A 20,385-nucleotide genomic window follows, 5' to 3' on the forward strand; every position below is an offset into this window, starting at 1 on the left:
AAGTTAACCATGTCGAGCTTAATTTATCCACTGCGGAAGGATTCAGGGTTTGGTTGACCCTGCTAAGATTTGAAATTACAGTTCTTGAGTCTAATTTTAAACCTAGTGCAGAGAACATTTTTTTTTTCCCTAGCTAGGACATCCAAACAAAATACAATACCACCCTCCCCCTCGTAAAATAAAAGAAAAATCTGGTTTCTTTCTGAAATCCAAAGAGCATTTTGTAAGAAAAAAAGACACCAAGACATGGTACCTTATTTTGCTTTAATATCCCAAAATACTTGTGTGAATGGGACTATGCTGCAAAATGAGAGAAAGCTGTAGACAAGTACGTCTCCCTCTGAAGAAAGAAGTGATTGGAGAGAAGGCACAAGAAACTGTGTTTTGTTAGATGACATGTAAACATTAAATGAGGGAAAGGAAAAAAAAAAAATAAAAAAAAAAAAAATGAGGGAAAGGCTCACCAAGGAGAAAGGAATTCTCACTGTCATATCATGGGGCAGATCCTAAGGATGGACATTGGCCTCATACACTGATGCTCAACCTCCATCTTCCAGTGCAGTGTAAACAGGACCCGATGCTAAGGAGACAAATACCCACACGGCGGCGGTGCACAAGGACACAAAAAGGAACCAACAGTAGTATGAGCCCCTGGGTTCCTTCTCTTCTCTTTCCCACATGGCTCCTGCAGGCATATCAGTTGGCAGAGCCTCGGAATAGTACCATTTGTCAACAACTGGTTAGTGGAAAAACCAAATCCTAAAAAGCCTGGGTGAATACATTTTGTTTCTGTCTGTGCTCTTCAATCGGATGACTCGGAGGACCTGGGGTGGAGGGACGTACCACATCTGGCCTCTCTTCTTAGGTGATAACAGTGGGGGCAGTGCGGCCCGTCTTTTCCTGGAGCTGGGACACCTTCAGGGCAATGGAAATAAGGGGAGCCAACATGACCTGAGGGAGACACAAAGAGAACAATCTTTGCCACCACTTTCTCTAGAGACAGATCCAGAGCTCCAGCCCTGACTTGGCCTCTGAGCTCCAAAGCCTCATCTGTGTACTCTGATCTCTCCACGGCTCCTCAAACTCTCTAAGTCTAAAAACAAAGACATGGTTCTTTCCCCATAGAAGAAACCTAGTTCCGGCATTCCCTATTTCAACAGTGTGACACCACAGTCTATCATATATAGCGAATAAACAATTAAGAGTTGCTCTTGACACCTCCTTCTCTCATATTCCCCTGGTTGAAACCCCAGCATCCTAAGTGGCTAATCTTCTATATCACCCAGTTCTCCCAATCCCAGTGCCATAGCTCTCGCTAAACCAAGTCCTCCCTCTTACCCGGAACAACGGTGCTTCCATATCAGCTTCTGCATCCTCCAATTTGTTTCCCACACTCTAACCAAAAATACCTTTTCAAAACACAACAACATCACTGCCCCCTCCCACCGCCCCTCGCCACCTACTTCTCACTTGAAAAAAAAAAAAAGTGAAAGTCGGTCACGTCCGACTCTTTGTGACCCCGAGGACTGCAGCCCACCAGGCTTCTCTGTCCACGGAATTCTCCAGGCAAGAGTGCTGGAGTGGGCTGCCATTTCCTTCTCCAACTTCTCACTTAAGGAAAAAAGATGAATCCTGCTGTTGCTTAGATAAATAAATATTTTTAATATGAGAAAAGAAAACTATGTATCTCGTTGAACTGCCCATTTTATAGATGAGAAAACTGACATCCAAAGAAGTGAAGTGAGGTGACCTGGTGATTCAAGGGCAGAGCCAAGGGCAGTTCATGTTCTACTGCCCACTGTTGCCTTCCCTCACCTAAATATCCACCAACTCATTATACCTAGAAGGAAGTTGGAGAACCACTGCACAGGTTCACATACCACTTGCCACTCCCCTGGGGGCTCCAACAGCCCCAGTGAAGTGCTGAGGCTGAGTACCAGCAGCTCCAGAGTAGGGGAAGGCAAGTCCCCACCTGGAAAGAAGGTACCCCTGGGCATGTGGGCACTCTACATCCTTCAGTGCCCTCCCATCTCCTAAGGACTACAGTTTAGATGAGACATCTTTCATTCATTCCTTGTATCTACCATGTGTCAGGTATTAAGACAGAGAAGCACAACTTCCTTTCTTGCTCTTGCTCTATTATTCTGTGGGTCTACAAGGTAGATACCATTGTCTTTGATTTTAATTTTAGGGATGTCTTAACACCACAGGGATGTGGCAATAACTGAAACTGGTGCCTGGCCACTGGAAAATCTGAGAAAGGGAAGTATCCTTTCATTTCTCTCTTTTTGTAGTAAAAACAACTGTAAGAGCCACTTTTTCTCGAAAGCTAATCCCATATGTCAGCCACAATATTCTGAACTTTGCATTCATTGTCTCCTTAAATCCCTATGACACTGAGGTAAGTAGCATTCTGCCATTTTACAGACAAAGAAACCAAAGCTCAGAACATTAAAAAGACTTACCCAAGGACACACAGGTATTAAGTGGCAGGAACTGAATTTAAAACAAGATCTCTCTAATCCAAAACCAGCGCTCAAAAGCACTATGCCAGGGGTTTTCAAATGAGTTTCATAGGATTCTAATTAGGTGGTAGAAGGAAAAAGCTTTGCGGGAAAACAGGCGTGGCGAACACTATTTAAATGGGCATCTGTACTGCAAGTCCACTCAGAGCTTTAAGGTACAGTGTGTGTTATGAGCTGCCAAGAAGGGGCTAACCCACCTCCACACTTCCTAAACTGGTTTTGGCTCTGGAACTCTGGTTGGGGAGCAGCTCCTAAGACAAGGAACAAGGATGATGACTGTCCTCCAAGTCATCAACCCTGGCTCCCAGGGTCCCTCCTCACTCTGACATACTCCTGGAGACACTCTGGGTGGGGCTGGGAACCCAAAATACAAGTTGCAAGTCCAAACACTCTCCATAAAGACCTTTCTTTCTGGGTCATGAAACAGCCTCTCCCTCCCTAACCCCTACTCCAGCCTTCCCTACCCCCTACCCCAGCCCTCCCTACCCTGTACCCTGGACCAAATCTGGAATCAATGTGCGTTCTTCCAGGGAAGGTGATGAGACCTAGCAAAGTGACAAATAATCACTGACAGATCAGAGCACCAGACTGGGGTTGATTCGAAGATTAGTTCACTTGAATCTGCCACTTACCAGGCATGTGAACCTATTAACTATTGCTTAACCTTTCTGAGCCTCTGTTGCCTTATCTGTAGTAGGGATATTAATAGATAAGAATAAGAGATTTGAGAGTGAAATGAGTATACCAGTTTGGATAATGGCTTTAGAACAGAGCTTGACAAATATAAAATGCTCAGATAGTTGTTAGCTATTCTTGTTTTCTGATATACTGAAGGAGGCATGACGGAAAGAGAGCCCACTTGTTGGATCATTTGAGAGATGAGCTGTGATGACACAGGCAAAATGGAACCACTATCCCTCCCTCCAACAGAAAGAACCAGCCAGGGCTCAGGGTTCGGGCATTACCTGGGGGTCCTGGTAGATCTTGGCGAGATCCTTCTCATAGCTGTCAATGTACAGTCGGATGGTGGCTCCCGCGCTCCCAGTGCCGCTCAGTCGAAAGATGATGCGAGAACCGTCTGCAAAAATGAGCCGCAAGCCCTGGGAAAGATAACAGCATTTGTTTTTTCTCACCCCTAGACGGGAGAATGAAGGCTGGAAAATTTTGAGGGGTCCGTTTGAAGATCTAACTTCATCTACACTTGATCAATCGTAGGATTTTGAGAAACAGCCTCAGTTGAGCCCCAGGAGTCTGCCCTTGGTCAGCCTGTCACTGCATCCAGCCAGTGGGGGCTGGCTTATGGAGGAGAAGCATCTCCAGGGTCAGGTGGGAGACCAGATCCTGGGGAGGCTGGCTGACACAACACCGGCCTTCTCATCCCACTTACCTGTGATTTATGGGCTAACCATTCCAGTTTGAAGCTTAATAAATAAGTAAATAAATAAATAAGCTGTGGTAGATGGAGAGGGTGGGACGACCTGAGAGAGTAGCATGGAAACATATACATTATCATATTTAAAATTAGATAGTGGGGATTTGCTGTACGAGGCAGGGAGCTCAAACCTGGTGCTCTGTGATGAACTAAAGGGGTGGGATGTAGTCGGAGGTGAGAGGGAGGTTTAAGAGGGAGTGGACACGTGTATACCTATGGATGATTCATGTTAATGTATGGCAGAAACCAACACAACATTGTAAAGCAATTATCCTCCAACTAAAAAATAAATCAATTTATAAAAAGAAAAAAACAAAAACAAGCTGCTAGATACAGAGATTCAATGTCCAGATCAGGAGGGAAACACTATCAGAATGGGCTGAAACCAGAGCAGATGAAGTTTCAAGTGGACCAGAGGATGGGCTCTTTGCAAAATCTTAATAAAGAGCCTCAGAAAGAGGTCAGGGGGCCAGGTGCCCCAGTTGGTAGAGGCAAGCTATTCCAACCTATTGAGCAGGATCCAGTGGTCAGTCTCCACCGATGCCTGGTGCTTCAAAGCAGGGTCCAGGTGGGTGCAATGCCAAGCCCAGTCTCTCTCTCTCTCTCCAGCCCTCTCTCTTCCCTCTCTGGCCACATCTCTTGTCCTCAATAATCTTGATTCAGGGGGAAAAGGATGGGGACTCTTGAGGTAAGAAGGCTGGGTGAGACAGTTACTTGAAGACCCTTCAGTCTCGATAAGGATGTCAATTCTTCCACAGGAAGAAGTTTGTATGAAGCTGATGACCAACCAAAAGGAAAGATACTGCCTCTCATATACTATTTGTCACCCAGTCCCATCCAGTGTTTCATCATGCCACTCAGCAGTGAAAACCCCAGAGGACCTTCCCAGTCAGTCAATGTGGGGAGGACACAGTTAATATCCATTTACCGTTTCTTGCTTTCTAGGCATATACCAGAGTTGGTCTCCTTCCCCACAGCCTCAACCTGAAGCTTCTACGTTCTTTCCACTTGACTGTAGATGCTGTATCTACTTAAGAAGATTTTCCCTCTTCCCTGGTTTTTCTGCTTATAGACCGTGGAGCTGCTGACTTCCTTAGAGTGCAGAGAGCAGGGACTGTGCCCACGCCGATGACCCTCCCACGCACACTGCAGACGTGGGATGCAGTGCAGAGTTGGGGGTTACTTCTCCTAAAGGTCTGTTCTCTCTTTGAAGGCTTCACCACAAAAACTTCTGCTCTGCTCTGCCATGGCCTGGGCCTCATCCTCCCCCTTCTTACACCCACTCCCACCTCAGGTCTCTCTTTTTCTAATTAGCTCAGACATCATTTACAATCATCCAGATTGGACCTAAAGTTCTCCCAGATGGTGAAAAGGCATAAGGGAAAAAAGCCACGGGGCCAACATTTTGAGAAAGGGATACTCCAGGCACCGAGGGTCACAGTGGCCAGGCTCCATCCACCCATCCACTACCTGCTCTCCAAAGAGAGACTTCAAATAAATCCAGCAGTCCAATTCTTTCAAATTGTGCTGGATGCCTTGAGAAGGACCAGGCCAAAAATCTGGATCAGAAAAAAAAGCTAATTGGAAAGCTATAGCAGAGTCTTATCTCCCCCTTAATCATCTCTGTTTCTATCTTTTTTTTTTCCTATCTTTTTTTAAAAATATTTTTTTTTAATGTGGGCCATTTTTAAAGTCTTTATTGAATTTGTTTCAAAGTTGTTCCTGTTTTATGTTTTTTGGTCACGGGGCATGTGGGATCTTATTGAATCCACATCCCTTGCATTGGAAGGTGAAGTCTTAACCACTGGACCACCAGGGAAGTCCCTCTGTCTCCAAATTGAGTCCGTTCTGTGACAACAGCAATAGAACCAGAGGAGAGAGGAGCCTGAGCCCGGGTGTTTGTGAGGAGCCTGGAGAACGGCTGACAAGCCCTCACCCTGGGTGCCCAGCACCCAGTGAAGGAAGCCCTAACAACTCTGTCTCCATCTAGATGTGGTCCGGGGTCCCCACTGTGATGCACACTGCTATGTTAGGGTCAGCTTCGAGTCATGTGCTACAGGTGATAACAGTGAATGTTTCTAAGTCCACAAATGGTTTGTCTGGTTTTTTTTCTTCTTGTTAGAAATTAGAATAGATCACAAGAAACATCTATAAAGAGATCACTCTCATGCCATGCTGGCATTCTGCTACAGTCTCTTGAGAGAGAGGGAGGAGGCTGAGATCGAAGGCAGCAGCTCTCCATCTTTTTAATATTCTAGGGCTCTTTTCTGCGCACACATCAACATGACCTCTTACATGGAATTCTGGAGAATGTAAAAGTCCTTCTGGAGTCTAGACTAAGCATCCCAGAATGAGGGCATAGCGGTAAGCATAGAATCAGGGCAAAAGCCATTTTATCTACAAGTACCTGTGCAAATCATATGTGACTTGGCAGAAAGTCACTTGAGAAAACAGGGCAGCAAAAGACAAATGACCAAGAAACCTTTTTCTTTTTTCTCTTGAGATTTCAGAGACCAAGCTCCAAGGACTCTCTCCCACGTACACATACATCTGTTCCTACCTGATTTCTTGAAATGCTTCCATCCACCGGATCGCTGTACTCAAAGTTATCAATTTTCTCCACGGTGTAAACTTTATCACTCACTGGAAACTGTTTCCCCACGAAGGAGCGATCAGAAATCAGGGCCTCCAACTCCTTCATCATTTTGTTTGCACCCTCGGCTTCCACCTCCTCATAATCATACCTGGGAGAAAATACAAAGTTGAGGCTGACTTCAAATCACACCAACGGATATCAGCACTTCTTGCATCATTTGTTTGGCCCTCCCCCCAAACATCTAACTTCAGAAGAAGCTGGCAAAAATATGAGCGTGTAACTCTCTGGGGATGGAGCAGGCCAGGGATGAAAGGAAGCGTTTGGAGGGTTTCAGGAAAGGGTCAGGGGCTTCTGAATGAGCAGAAAACTCCCATTTGGGCTTTTCTACAGAATAAAGCTCCTAGCAGCTTCAAAGGCTTTTGAGAGATGCAATCTAACATTTAATCACCACCTCCGGAGGCCATAGAAACAAAAGCAGTGTTATCTCTAAAGAAGGCTGCATGAAGGCGCACATGACTCAGGCACTGCTCTTCCAAACAGCTGGAGCTTCTTTGGGATCCATGCTGGAAGGCTCCTAGTCTGGGACCTGCCTGAGGCTGCTGAGATGCTGGCTAAGGAGAGTTCCAGTCTCCACAGGAGCTTCCATGAGTAAGGCCAAGTTTTCACTGACCAAATGAAGGAGCCAAGCCCTAACTCATCCTTTTTTTAAGCCCTAACTCTTTACACCTGGAACGCCTCCCTCTCAGTGAGAGTGGATTCTTATCCACAGCGTTCACCCTGACAGAGCAGCCTGGCGTGGATGCAAATGGGCCAAGAGAAAAACGAAAGCATATCACAAATGAAAGGCTATGACTGTTATTTTTCCTCCAAGAATTGTTCTTGACTTCTTTCTTGTGAGGTTAAAGATTCTTACAGGTGGCTTTTTTTGTCCTGGTGGCACACACCCTCTTGAGAGAGTTATTTTTTAGAGGCTCAAGATAGCAGAGTCTATATTTATTTGCAGTAGTGAAACAAATATATATGTGTAAGATGACACCTCTGAGACATGAGAAATACCAGGGAATTAAGGCCAACTATTCTGGCTCCAGGATTCTATGAATCAAGGACAGCAGTCCCCTTAATCCTGAAGTCAGCTCTTTCCCCCAGTTAAAATGATAAACAGCACGAAATTACAACCAGGTGTTTGTGCTTTACATCTGTGACCTTTGGGTGTTTGAGGGAAATGTTCTATAAATCCTAGGCACAGAGGGGTATAATGGAAAGAATCTGGGCTCTGGAATCAGACAGAAGGAGCTATGAATTCAGCCTTTATTGGTTACTAACTGTGCAACTATGGGCAAGTTGCCTCATTTCTCAGAATCTCAGTTGCCTGATCAATAACTGCTTTGAGGTTGATGTGAAACAAGGCATGCAAAGAGCACTTTTGTTAAATAAATGGAGGATAGAATGGAATCTTAACTAATCATAGATTCAGGTTCTGAGGACTTTTTTTGTAATACTTGGTTAGCAGTTATTTAAGATTAATAAAAATATGTTGATAGTTTTTAGATGGAGGCTTCTGATTCAAGAGTGACCCTCTCTTTGAACAAACTGTTCTAATCTTAGTCCATTCTGTCTACTGTTCACTTGTTAACTCATTTATCTATTCAAAGCATATTTATACAATGTCACTATGAATTAGGTGTTTGGTGATACCATGGAGCACAAAAATAGACATGATCCTGCCTTCGTGATCCTCTGGGCTCTAGAGAGTTCATGACTGCTGTTCTGAATTACCAGATTTTTCTGGTTCTTAGAAAGTAGAGATTCTTGCTATATTTGCAAGGGCTACTGTGTGGCAGATATTACTTACACCTTCCACCAAAGAATAACTTGAGGGAGGAAGACAGCAATGAACTTGTCCAAAGTTGAAAAAAGTTTTCTGATTAAGGAGACCAAGTTGCTTAAGGGTGAATTCTTTCTTTATTATCCAAAGATCATGGACCATTGAATCTGTGATATAGTTTTTAAATTCTCTAGTCTCAACTCACCTATTTTTATAGAGATGGCAACTGAAGTTCAGAGAAATTATATCTCTACATTTCTTACAGATAAGTAATTTATCTAATATCCTTGCTCTCATATTTCTTTTCCACAATTAGAATAGTGAGATCCAGGGGGAAAAAATCTGTTATTTTTATACTTACTAGGGGAAAGGCAAATTGAAATTAGTGAAAAGCACACTGGAAAAAATGTTAATGCATCTTAAAAATAGAAATATATATGGTAAAGAAGACTTACTAACTATTCTAAGTATTTTGTCCATTGAGAAGCCCCAGTGCCTGGCAGAAAGTAGGTACACAGTCAGTATTTATTGAATCAATGAATGAAGCATTGACAACTACACAGCCTTTGGAGACCTATTTTAATGAGTCAGAAAAGTTGATTGAGACTAAGCATAATTGTTTCCATAATTTCAGAAAAAGTTTCCATATTTTCAGTGTCTCAGAGTTTATAAAACACTTTCAGACTCATATTTCACTTAATCCATTTGATAGCTGGACTGCTATTTCCATTTCTACAAATGAGAAAACTGAGTACATAAAGAGGTGAAATGACTTCCCAATCTACGAGCGGGCAGAAATAAAATTCTAATCCATTTTTCTGAATCCAAATCCAATGCTATTATCATGCCCATCTGATAGGTACATTTAAAAGGCTGACAAAACATTCATTCTTTTGAATAAGTTAACTAAAAATTGTAAGCCTTGTTCTTTATAGCTAACATAAAAGTTGACTTCATCTCAACCCCAACTGAATTGTTTTAAAAATCCCCAATAGATTTAAAGATCCCCAATAGATAGAAGTGAATGAACTGAGGTTTTATTAACACTTAAGACAGGAAAGAATTTGTATGCATGAGATTTCTCTCTGCCCACTTCCCCGCACTACCTCTGTTCCTGGCCAGGCTGTGGCTTACCTGGTGAAGAAATTCCGCCCATACTTTTGCCAGTGATCTTTAAGGATGTCCTCCACACTCTGTTTGCGGGTGGCCAGGATGGAGAGCCAAGCGAGGACAGCCCAGAGACCGTCTTTCTCACGGATGTGGTCAGAACCTTGTGGGGGACAGCAAGCAGCTGTGAGAAGCGTGACTTCTCTAAAATACTTGAGAATAAACTCAGTGGTAAACATGATCCAACCAAAAGTCATAAAATTTTACTGAGAAACCTGAATACACGGAAGGAACCACTTATTGAATAAAGCCACATACTACTGAAAAAAAGTTGATGCTTTCCTAAGTAATTTAGGAGTTTAAGGCAAATGCCAATAAAAATGTCAGTGGAATAACTTGGTGGAATGTGATACATCAATTATGAAGTATGAATTTGAGAGGAAAAAACAAAAGAACATGACCATTGTGAATTTTTAATAATTAAAACAATTAGTTATTATTCATGCAACAAAAGAGAGCACCCGGAAAGAGACCCAAACACATATGAGACCTGAATAAATGATAAAGGTGTCACTTCAATGCTGTAAGAAAGAATGGATTACTTTTTAAGTAGTATTTGTATAACTAGTTAAACAGTTGGGAAAAAATCAGTTTTTTCCCCTATGAAATACCATGCCAAAAAGAATTCCAGATGAATTACACATTAAACACCATGCCAAAAAGAATTCCAGATGAATTATACATTCAAATATAAAAACTGAAAACCTTTAAATACTAGGATATATATATATCCTATACACACACACAATTGTTTTTAATCTTAGAGATGGCAAACATATAAATTCAAAATTCATAAAGGAAAAAGTCTCTCTATTTGTCTACTTAAAAATTGGCATTTATATCAGCAAAACTACTATGGATAAAATTAAAAGGCCATTGACAAACTAAAAAAAATGTAAAACATTTGCAAATAAAGTAGATGTTTAAAACAATATAGAAAAAGCTCTTTTACATTAATAAGGAAAAAGCAAAGCCTGAACAGAAAAATAGGCCACAAGAATATAAATAGGCAATTCATCAAAAAAAATGAATACAGGTACCTGATTAATATAATACTTATATATATATAAAAATATTATTTTTAAGAAGACAAATTTAAGTTAAAGCCACAATAATAAACTGCTACTTGTTTGACAAATGGCCACAGATTTAAAAATGAGAATACCTAATATTAGGGAAGGTATAAGGAAAATGGGATTCCAACATGCTGTTTCCGGGAGGGTTACAGTCCTTCTAGAGAGCAATTTGGCAAAAAATATGAAAGCCTTAAAAATGGATCTGCTTGTGGATCCAGGAACTCCAGTTCTAGGATATCTTTCTTTAACTAAAAAGGATTTAGTTAAACAAACCATAGAAAATCTGTCTCTTGCTGAGGTCCTTGCTAAAATCTTGACCAAAAATAACAAAATAGCACATTTGGATGTACTTATATGCATGGAGGGGTCTTGCCAGGTGGCACAGTGGTAAAGAATCCACCTGCCAATGCAGGAAACACAAAAGATGTGGGTTCAATTCCTGGGTCAAGAAGATCCCCTGGAGGAGGAAATGGCAACCTGCTCCAGTATTCTTGCCTGGAGAATCCTATGGACAAAGGAGCCTGGTGGGCTGCAGTCATGGGGTCGTAAGAGTCTGACATGACTGAGCAACTGAGCACGTACACCCACACACGTATGCATGGAGCCCCTTCTCCAAGAACCTGATCTGGAACAGAACTCTCATATTTTGCCTTTAATGTCCTTATTCTAAAAAAAAAAAAAAAAGGAAAAGCAAATGATATTGAGCTCCACTTTCTGATTTCTGAATAGGATTCAATACAATCCCTCTAATAATGTTTTGCATATGATCATGCCTTGAATTCTTCACGTGACTCTCTGTCCTTCTTGACTTCTCACTGGGTCTTATTATCCTTAGAATTGTGAGAGTAGCACAATGCTGGCAATGAAGCATGAGGTAAGTTTGTTTCCTTCCTCTCTTCATCCTTTTAGACCCAGCTCAAATATCTTCTCCAACCTAGCTCCCCGCTTCTCTAGGCAGTTATGAGCTACTTGCTCTTCTATAGCGATTGCTTAAGCATGTGGTGCAGCCCCATGCTTCCCGCTCAAGCCTCAGTAGTTCATTTATGAGCATTTCACACCTCAACCATGTATTTCTTGGAGGCATCTCTTATTTACCCTTACATGGAATATATTAAATAACAGATTGTGAGGGAGCACATGAATGAATTAATCAATTAATTAATCTACTGTAACATCTTCTCTTTCTCTTTTTTGGTTCATAAAAATACACAATTTTTTTCCCCCCAAAGAGTCTTTCTAAGACACCACTTTTAGAGACAGTAGTTCTCAAAACCTGTATGCTGGCAAAACTAGAGATATTAAGTAATACTTTTAGCACGTTATACAAGAAAGTTACAAATGTTTACCTAATTTTGTTAGCTATGGACTTTTATTTATTTGCCTTTACTGCTCTTTCAAGCAACAGAAAGTTAGCTCTCTGGCTTCTAAGCTTTTGCAGATGATGATATGCTTTGGCAACAGTTTACCCTCAGTAAGATCCTGGCAGCTACCTCTGTATATGAGAATTCATGACAGAAGTGTATAGCTTGGAATTCTTCGTCTGTGAGCCCCTAGGTTCACTTTTCTTTATTCTGTCCTTCCTTCCTTTTTGTTTTCTTTTTTCTATTTTGGGGGGAGGGGGAGACTAGACTGAAAGCACAGTGGGCAGTATTTCTTTGTGCTTTTCCTGTTCTAAGAATTAGCTTTTTCCTTTATGTAGACATGAAAATAAAATCTAAAAATCTTACCCAACTTTAACCAAGTTACTTGGAGATAACTAAATCACACACCTAATACTTTTAAACAAAATATCTGCCTTGTATAACATAAATATTATCTTCCATTTATACAATCTCCAGTATCTTTTGAAAATTCTCATTAATCTCACTAATCACCTTGGATATATCAAAATGCTGGGTAACTCTGACTAATACTTAAGGAGTCTGGGTAAATTTCATTTTCTTTAGAGTTCTAATGAATGATGACAAGTTACTAGTGAAAAAGAGGCAATGGTGTGTAGATGTGTTTCTCAAGCTACTGTTGTTTTTGCAGGTGTGGCAGTTTTGGGTCAGTGAAAAATGCTTTATATTTAAGAATCAGAAAACCTGAATCTGAAACTTACTTATAAGCTGCTTGAATTTGGACAAATCACTTAACTTTTCTGACCCTCATTTCTGAGCTTCATACAGTTTCTTCAACTGTAAAATGGGGGTAATGCCACCCTTCTCACACAATTTTAAGACTCTTCTGTGAGAGGGGATGAAAATATTTTATAAACTGTTAAGTAGCATGCAAAGCAGGCAAATTCTTTACTGCCTGTGCCACTAGGGAAGCCCGAGTACCATGTAACAGTTGAAACCAATATAAGATACCATTATGAATAAGGGAAGAATAAACTTCTAGGGAAAATTAATACTCTCCACTATCTCATTAAGCTTTCAAAAATAATGTCCCTGAACTATACATACTGGGGAAGAAAATGGAATATAATCTAATATGCTCTTTTTTTCTGTGCAATGGGATTACAGTGTTTTTCTCTTCTTCTCCAATTTTCCTATTGTGAATATGAATTACTGGTATCAATTTTTAATTAAAAAAAAAAAGAAGCCAAGCCCGCTTAAGTATAAGGAAGGGGAAACACTATGAGCACCACTAGTCCTAGCTGCAAGTTTTGCCTCAGGTCCCTTCTAACTTGGTCCAGTTCAGGGACCAGCTAGGCCCATGGGGATTCTGCCCTTTCAGCATCTTCAAACACCTGTCACTTGACTTTGGCCTAATCAGCACCTTGGGATATGTATAAACTCTGCTCAGTCAGAGCACACTCTGGGTCCTAGCCAAGAAAAATGTCAACCTTTGCTGAGGGAGCCAAGCGCCACAGTTTAGGGATTAGGTTTCATTTACCGGTATGAATACCTCAGGAGTGCCCAGGCTCCTGCTGTTGCCAGGCCACGGTCTGTGGATGGGCCACGACAGCTGAAAAAGAGCTCCGCAGAGTTCTCTGGAAACCTGAGCATCTGCCTGTCTCTTTCTCTGACCATCTCTATTTCTCCTTCCATCTCCTAAACATGCTGTTTTCTCTGCCTGCAAATTTCTACCCCACATATAACTATTAGCCTGGCTAACATCTGTAACTACTTTCAACTTCCTTCTTGTGCAGGATGCCTTCCTCGTTATCCTCTGTGTTCACACCCTGCCTGTTCTTTTTTTTTTTACCCCACCCTACACAATGCGTTGTACCTGGTTCATGCCTGGCGTGCAGTCAGCTCTCAGGAAGGGTTTGCCCCAAGAACGAGCAGCCCCCAGCTGACTGACTGGAAGGTCCAAGAGACCTGCTCTGTCCACAGTGCCGTCCTCTTTGGCTTCTACTCCACAGATGACTTCCCTCTGAAAGGGCAGGAAAGCTCCTCAGAAAGCCTTTTCCACACCACTCCAGCCTTCAAGGTGCAGTTCCCCCTCGGCATCCCTCAAACTTTCCATTTAGCTATTTATCCTGCACTGCCTCATAACGGCCCCTGGAACTTCTGTTTCCTTTAGAGGAAATTGGTAAGCGCTTGACAGGCAGAAAATGTGTCTTAACCCAAACTCCATTTTACACCCAACAAGTAAGAGTCAGGGTCTACCATGTTCTAAGGATATGAGAAAACATTGAGATGAGTGAGACGCGTTCCCTGCCCTCACAGATGAGCAAGGTGGAGAGCTAGACATGCAGGGAACAGTTTAACTGAGTTAGTTATAATTAGGGTATCAGCCCAGTTCTGTTGAGATAGTCTATCTAGGAAATTTCCCAGAGACAGGATGTTCTAACCTTCCTGTGGGGAGATTTACCTACAGGAAAATGTACTCGAAGGTATGCAAATTAGAACAGGCAGAGAGCTAGACAGAAAAACCTAAACCCCTCACCACAAAACCAGGTTAAGTGCCCTGGGTATACAGTCCCTGGCACATCCCGTTTCAGATTCTATTGCTTTGCACACTTGAGATAACCTGGCCAGGGTCTGACTTCCTTCCTCAAATGTGGCCTCCACGGAGCCCTCCACAGGGAGGCTGTGCTTACCACTGTGTTCCCAGAACCTAGTTCAGTATCTGGGACAGGGCCAAAGCTCAATAAACATTTGAGGAATGAGCTGATGAAGTATAAATATGAAGGGTCTTTATAAGAAATTAAAATTAAAGGAAATTTGCAAAGCATGAATGCTGTACTTCTTTAAGAGACCACTCCCATATAATACATATCATCTCTAGAACCTTTTCAAGATGGGAAAGGAGAAAAATATTGCTAACCTCTAGACTGGGTCAGATCAGAATTTACTGGCCTATTTCCATATGATACCAAGTTAGTCCTCAACCTGGTTTCCTATCCCTCTATTCCAAGCCCCCTCCCTCCTTTTCCCAAGGAAGAATTTCAAAAGCAGTGACATCCTAGTTTATTCAGTGACTTCACGTTTCTTCCCATTTTCCCAAGAATTCAAGATTTCCCTCTACCATTGTGTATAAACACATACATCATCACCCACAATTCGGGAGGAAAATAACTGTACCATGAGGTCAACCAAAAACAGGAAGTTCACCCTGTCCCGTTCTGGTACCATAACAAAAACACTTTCTTCCCTGGTGTTCGTGATACTGATGCCTGAGGAGTTTCATAGCCGTGGTGGCCACAATAATCACGTGAGACAGTCGCTGTTTCTCCACCATGAACAGACTAACGTGTACTTGGTAAGAGTAATCTTACAGCTTGTGCATTTAAATGCTAGTGATTTGTTTTACTTGGTGAGCCAGTTCTTGTGAAATCTGACTCTTTTGCACCTCTTTGCAAGTAAATTTCTCCCTTTCTTTTATAAAAGGTCATCTTGTCTCACAAAGACCGTGGGTCCTCAGCTCTGCACTATGGAATAGGGTGGTGCTGAGTCCCAGCAAGAGTCCCAGATTCTGCCAGAGGTGAGTGTTTAAGCAGAAGAGCACCGACTAGACACTCATGACTCCATCAAAACACAGAAAACTACACTGGATAATGTTTAAAGTCCTTTCCTTTCCAACACCAGGACTCTGGTTTGTCTGAATGGAGGGTGCCAAGTGAAGAGTGTGTTCTCATTCATTCAACAAGTGTTTGCTGAACACCTATTATATTCTGGGATTTGTACCAGGCTCTGAGGATATGATGGAGAACAAGACAAATATGACTTCTCTCCTCATGGAGCTTACAGTACGGTGGAACCAACAGACATTAATCGAATAATTATAAATACTTGTAAATTTACAGCTGTACTGTGTGCAAGGAAGGAGAGGTATGTGGTGCTGTGAGATCCAATAATAAGGGGATCTGACCCACTCTGGAAAGTTAGGGAGGCTTTCCTGAGAAATTGCCTCTACTCTAACTTAGAAAAACACATAAGTAAATGACCCGGCACTTAAATAAGCTATAGAATTCAAATATTTCAAAGCCTGTAGGATCACTAACGTCCATCCTGAGAAGCTCTGTAAAGGAGCTGTTAGAAACATTTTCCAACAAGGGACATAGCAGGTGGGACCTAACTCCTCTCTAAACAAGTAGATCAGGAGTTCAGTTAAGTAAGTTCAGCTGCGCTCACTCAGCAGTGGTGATCCATGGCTATGAGCCTGGCTTTGTAAATGTTTTTCTCATAAATATTATGGAACAGTTGTCCTTTTTTCAAAAAGAGAGAGAGAACAAGTTTGTGGATTTTTCTCAGGATGAATCCTTTCTTTTGATATAAAAGATATCAAAGGGAAGATAAAACCATGGTTGGCACTTAGTATTTGATGATGGGTTAATAAATAAATAAACAAGAACAAGCCTTAACAAGGAATAATTTAAAGCCTAATGCCTGGGTTCAAAGAAATCAGTTCCACAAATGTAATCTGGGGACTCTTCTTGGCAAATGCTCCTGAGTAAAATCTTAAAGGGGTATAATTATCTACAACATTAAATGAGCTAAACAGTATTATGAAATGTCCAAAAAGCTAACATAAATGAAAGTCATATCAAGAAATGTACAGGGTCCAGTTCTCTAGAAATAGTCATCCATCCACTCTCTACTTGTCAAGTCAGCCCTGGAGGATTTGGGCTCAGTTCTAGACATGATCTTCTATGAGGGGCACTGGTGAATGGGGAAGCATTTAGAAACCAGTGCTAGGTATATAAACAATATGAAGTGAGGGATGACTGGAGGACTAGGCATGGGGTGGTCAGAAGAGAGGACCTGGGAACTGCCCTCTGGTATCTGAAGGCCTGTCATGTGAGGCAGGAGCAGCTTGTGCATCCTGTCTTCAATCCTGTTCCCAGCCAGTCAACACCTGGACGGTTACTTGGCTCTAGGACTCTGATTCGCCTTGCCCAACACTATCCACATGGGTCTGAGGGGCAATGTGTTACTAAATATACCACAAAAAAGAGATATTGCAGTTAACAATGTTTACATAAAACTGTGCAAACTGGATTCCTTATGGCAGAATGTTTTGGAATCTTCAAACGATAATATCATCATGAATGTCCAAGACAGAGAGGTATATTTCAAATTTTCTGATCTTCATGGAACTCAAACTCATGGAACAAGTATCTTTCCACACATCCAAACACCCAGCAAGACCTTGTTCTAGACTTTTCTCTTTTCATTAGGCTCAGCACTGAAGTAGGTACATGGAGTCAGGAAACCAAAGGTTTAGACACGGTACCTGCCTTCAATGACAGCTTCACCCATAGGGAAGAATGACTGATACCAACCCTGCACTGGATAACACCGGGGGGATTTCATGGGCAAAGACCACCTTACAGGTCCAATGGGTAGTCATCTAGCATCCCTTGGAGTAATATGGTACCATTCATATTTTATAAGATAGGAAAGAACTAAGCAGTAGCCTTGATATCTCTGACCAAAGACCTAGGCCTTTGGGAAATCATGTAGCCTTTTCTGTAGACATTGTTCAACCTCCAAACTCATTCTTAATACCCTCCAATTCCATAAGCCAATTCATTACCAAGAAGTAACATCACTTCCTCAAGGGTATTAAATTGCTTAGAATTTTGTCACTGGGCACCTCAAATTTATTAGCCCATTCTACCCACCCCTTTTATACAGTTCATGAGGTTCTCATGGCAAGTATACTGGGGTGGTTTGCCATTTCCTCCTCCAGCAGATGCTGAAGAGATCAAGAAGAGATGGAAAGAATACCTGGAAGAATTGTATAAAAACGATTTTTAATGAACCAGATTACTATGATGGTGTGGTTAGTCACCCAGAGCCAGACATTCTGAAGTGTGAAGTCAAGTGGGCCTTAAGAAGCACTGCTGTTAATAAAGCTAGTGAATGTGACGAAATTCCAACAGAACTATTCAAATCCCTAAAAGAGGGTGCCATCAAGGTTTTGCATTCATTATGTCAGCAAATCAGGAAGATCCAGCAGAGGCCACAGGACTGAAAAATGCCAATTCCCATCCCAGTTTCCAAGAAAGGTAGTACCAAAGAGTGTGCTAACCATTGGACAATTGCACTCATCTCCCATGCTAGTAAGGTCATGCTTAAAATCTTGCATGCTAGGCTTCAGCATTATGTGAACCAAGAACTTCCAGATGTCCAAGTTGGGTTTAGAAAACAAAGAGGAACTAGAGATCAAATTACTAACATTTGAAGGATTATATAGAAAAAGCAAGGGAATTTCAGAAAAACATCTATCTCTGTTTCATTAACTACGCTAAAGCTTTTGACTCTGTAGATCATGACAGACTGTGGAAAGCTCTTTTAGAGATGGTAATATCAGACCATATTACCTGTCTCCTAAGAAACCTGTATGCAGGTCAAGAATCAACAGTTAGAACACTGTATGGAACAATTGATTTGTTCAAGATCGAGAAAGCACGGCTGTCTGCTGTCACCCTGTTTGTTTAACCTATACACTGAGCACATCATAAGAAATACCGGGCTGGATGACTTACAAGCTGGAATCAGGATAGGTGGGAGAAACATCAACAACCTCAGATATGCAGATGATACCACTCTAAAGGCAGAAAGCAAAGAGGAAACTAAAGAGCCTCTTGATCAGGGTGAAGGAGAAGAGTCAAAGAAACAGCTTAAGACTAAATATTAAAAAATCTAAAACCATGGCATCCAGGCTCATTACTGCATGGCAAATAGAAGGGGCAAAGGTAGAAGTAGTGACAGATTTCCTCTTCTTGGGCTCCAAAACCACTGCTGACAGTGACTGCAACCATGAAATCAGAAGCTGTTTGCTTCTTGGCAGGAAAGCGATGACAAACCTAGACAGTGTGTTGAAAAGCAGAGATATTTCTCTGCCAACAAAGGTCTGTATAGTCAAGGCTATGGTCTTCCCAGTAGTCACGTATGGTTGTGAGAGCTGAATAAGGCAGAATGCCAAAGAATTGATGCCTTCAAACTATGGTGCTGGAGAAGACTCCTGAAAGTCCCTTGGACAGCAAGGAGATCAAACCAGTCAATCTTAGGGGAGATCAACCCTGAATATTCACTGGAAGGACTGATGCTGAAGCTGAAGCTCTAGTATTTTGGTCATCTGATGCAAACAGACGACTCATTGGAAAAGTCCCTAATGTTGGGAAAGATGGAGGGCAGAAGGAGAAGGGGGTGTCAGAGAATGAGATGGCTGGATGGTATCACCGCTGCAACGAACATGAAGTTGGGCAAACTCTGGGAGATGGTTAGGGACAGGGAAGCCTGGCATCCTGCAGTCCATGGGGTCACAAAGAGTCGGACACGACTGGGCAACTGAACAACAACAACATCCACCCCACCCTAGGATTTATAGGAAAAGAAATCTGCCTTTTATTCTGTTTAACCAGCATGAATTGCAAGTCAGTGACAAGGCTGATAGATTTTGAATTTTTCTTTGAAAAAGGATGGAAGAAAAAGAAAAAAAAAAAAAAGAAAAAAAAAAAAAAAAAAGAAAAAAAAAAAAAAAAAAAAAAAGGATGGAAGAACAGTATTGAGGATCAAGAAGATTGGTTCTTTTACTTCAAAATATTGGGTAGAGGCAAGAGGAGGAGAGGAAATATGGCCACTGAAGTACTTTGCAACCTGGCTTCTGGAGACAACCCTGGGGAAAGGGCCATAAGCCTGAATGAATGTTTAGAAAAGAGACAGACTGATGTAGGATGGGGTCACTGGGAAGGTCATGGAAGTGGGACTTCAAGTCAGTACTGGAAAGGCATAGAAAAGGAGGGAAAGCATGTGTTGTATGGCAGAAACCAATACAACACTGAAAGCAATTACCCTCTAATTAAAAATAAATTAAACTTTTAAAAACTTACAAAAAAGAAGGGAGAACATGGAAAGTGGGGTCTAAGGATTGTGGGACATTCCCCAAGCATACCATGTTCTACTCTTTCATTGCACCACAATTTACATATAGATCTTCACGGTCAATTTCTTGATTACCTAGCAACTCAGTTCCACCCTAATGGTCTCCCTCCACATAACCTTAATAAATTACAACCTGTTGCTACAGAAAACATACGCCTATTAAAGAAGAAGATTTAACACTGTGGTGAAAACTTCTCTTAAATAAAAACGAAAAACTGACTCACTCCACCATATTTCTTCCTAGAAATGAAAACATTTATAAAGGTTTCCTTGACCACTGAGGGGAGAAAAATGTGTTTATCATTCTATTTAATCCCCACAGACTCAATGGCCACGCTGCCCAAACTTCCTGCCTTCGTAGATGTGATCCTCTGAAAGTAAAATTAACCCTCCCCGGCGGAACATGCTCGCTGCTTTTCAAATGTGTACACTCCATCA

General features: G+C 41.7%; 1 protein-coding gene across 2 annotated transcripts in view; it reads right to left on the reverse strand.

Moving 5' to 3' along the window:
• Positions 1-245: 245 nt before the first annotated feature.
• The window catches only part of PGM1 (phosphoglucomutase 1), a 68,193-nt gene continuing 48,053 nt past the window's right edge, over positions 246-20,385 (reverse strand). For both annotated transcript variants that reach the window (XM_043876693.1, XM_043876692.1), the window contains exons 8-11: positions 9,513-9,648; positions 6,518-6,701; positions 3,491-3,625; positions 246-951 (exon numbers count right to left, since the gene is read on the reverse strand). In XM_043876693.1, coding sequence (XP_043732628.1) covers positions 862-951; positions 3,491-3,625; positions 6,518-6,701; positions 9,513-9,648 — 545 coding nt within the window. In that variant the 3' untranslated portion in view covers positions 246-861. The remainder of the gene's footprint in view (positions 952-3,490; positions 3,626-6,517; positions 6,702-9,512; positions 9,649-20,385) is intronic.

The sequence above is a fragment of the Cervus elaphus genome, chromosome 20, assembly GCF_910594005.1.
Source record: "Cervus elaphus chromosome 20, mCerEla1.1, whole genome shotgun sequence".
Taxonomy (NCBI): domain Eukaryota; kingdom Metazoa; phylum Chordata; class Mammalia; order Artiodactyla; family Cervidae; genus Cervus; species Cervus elaphus.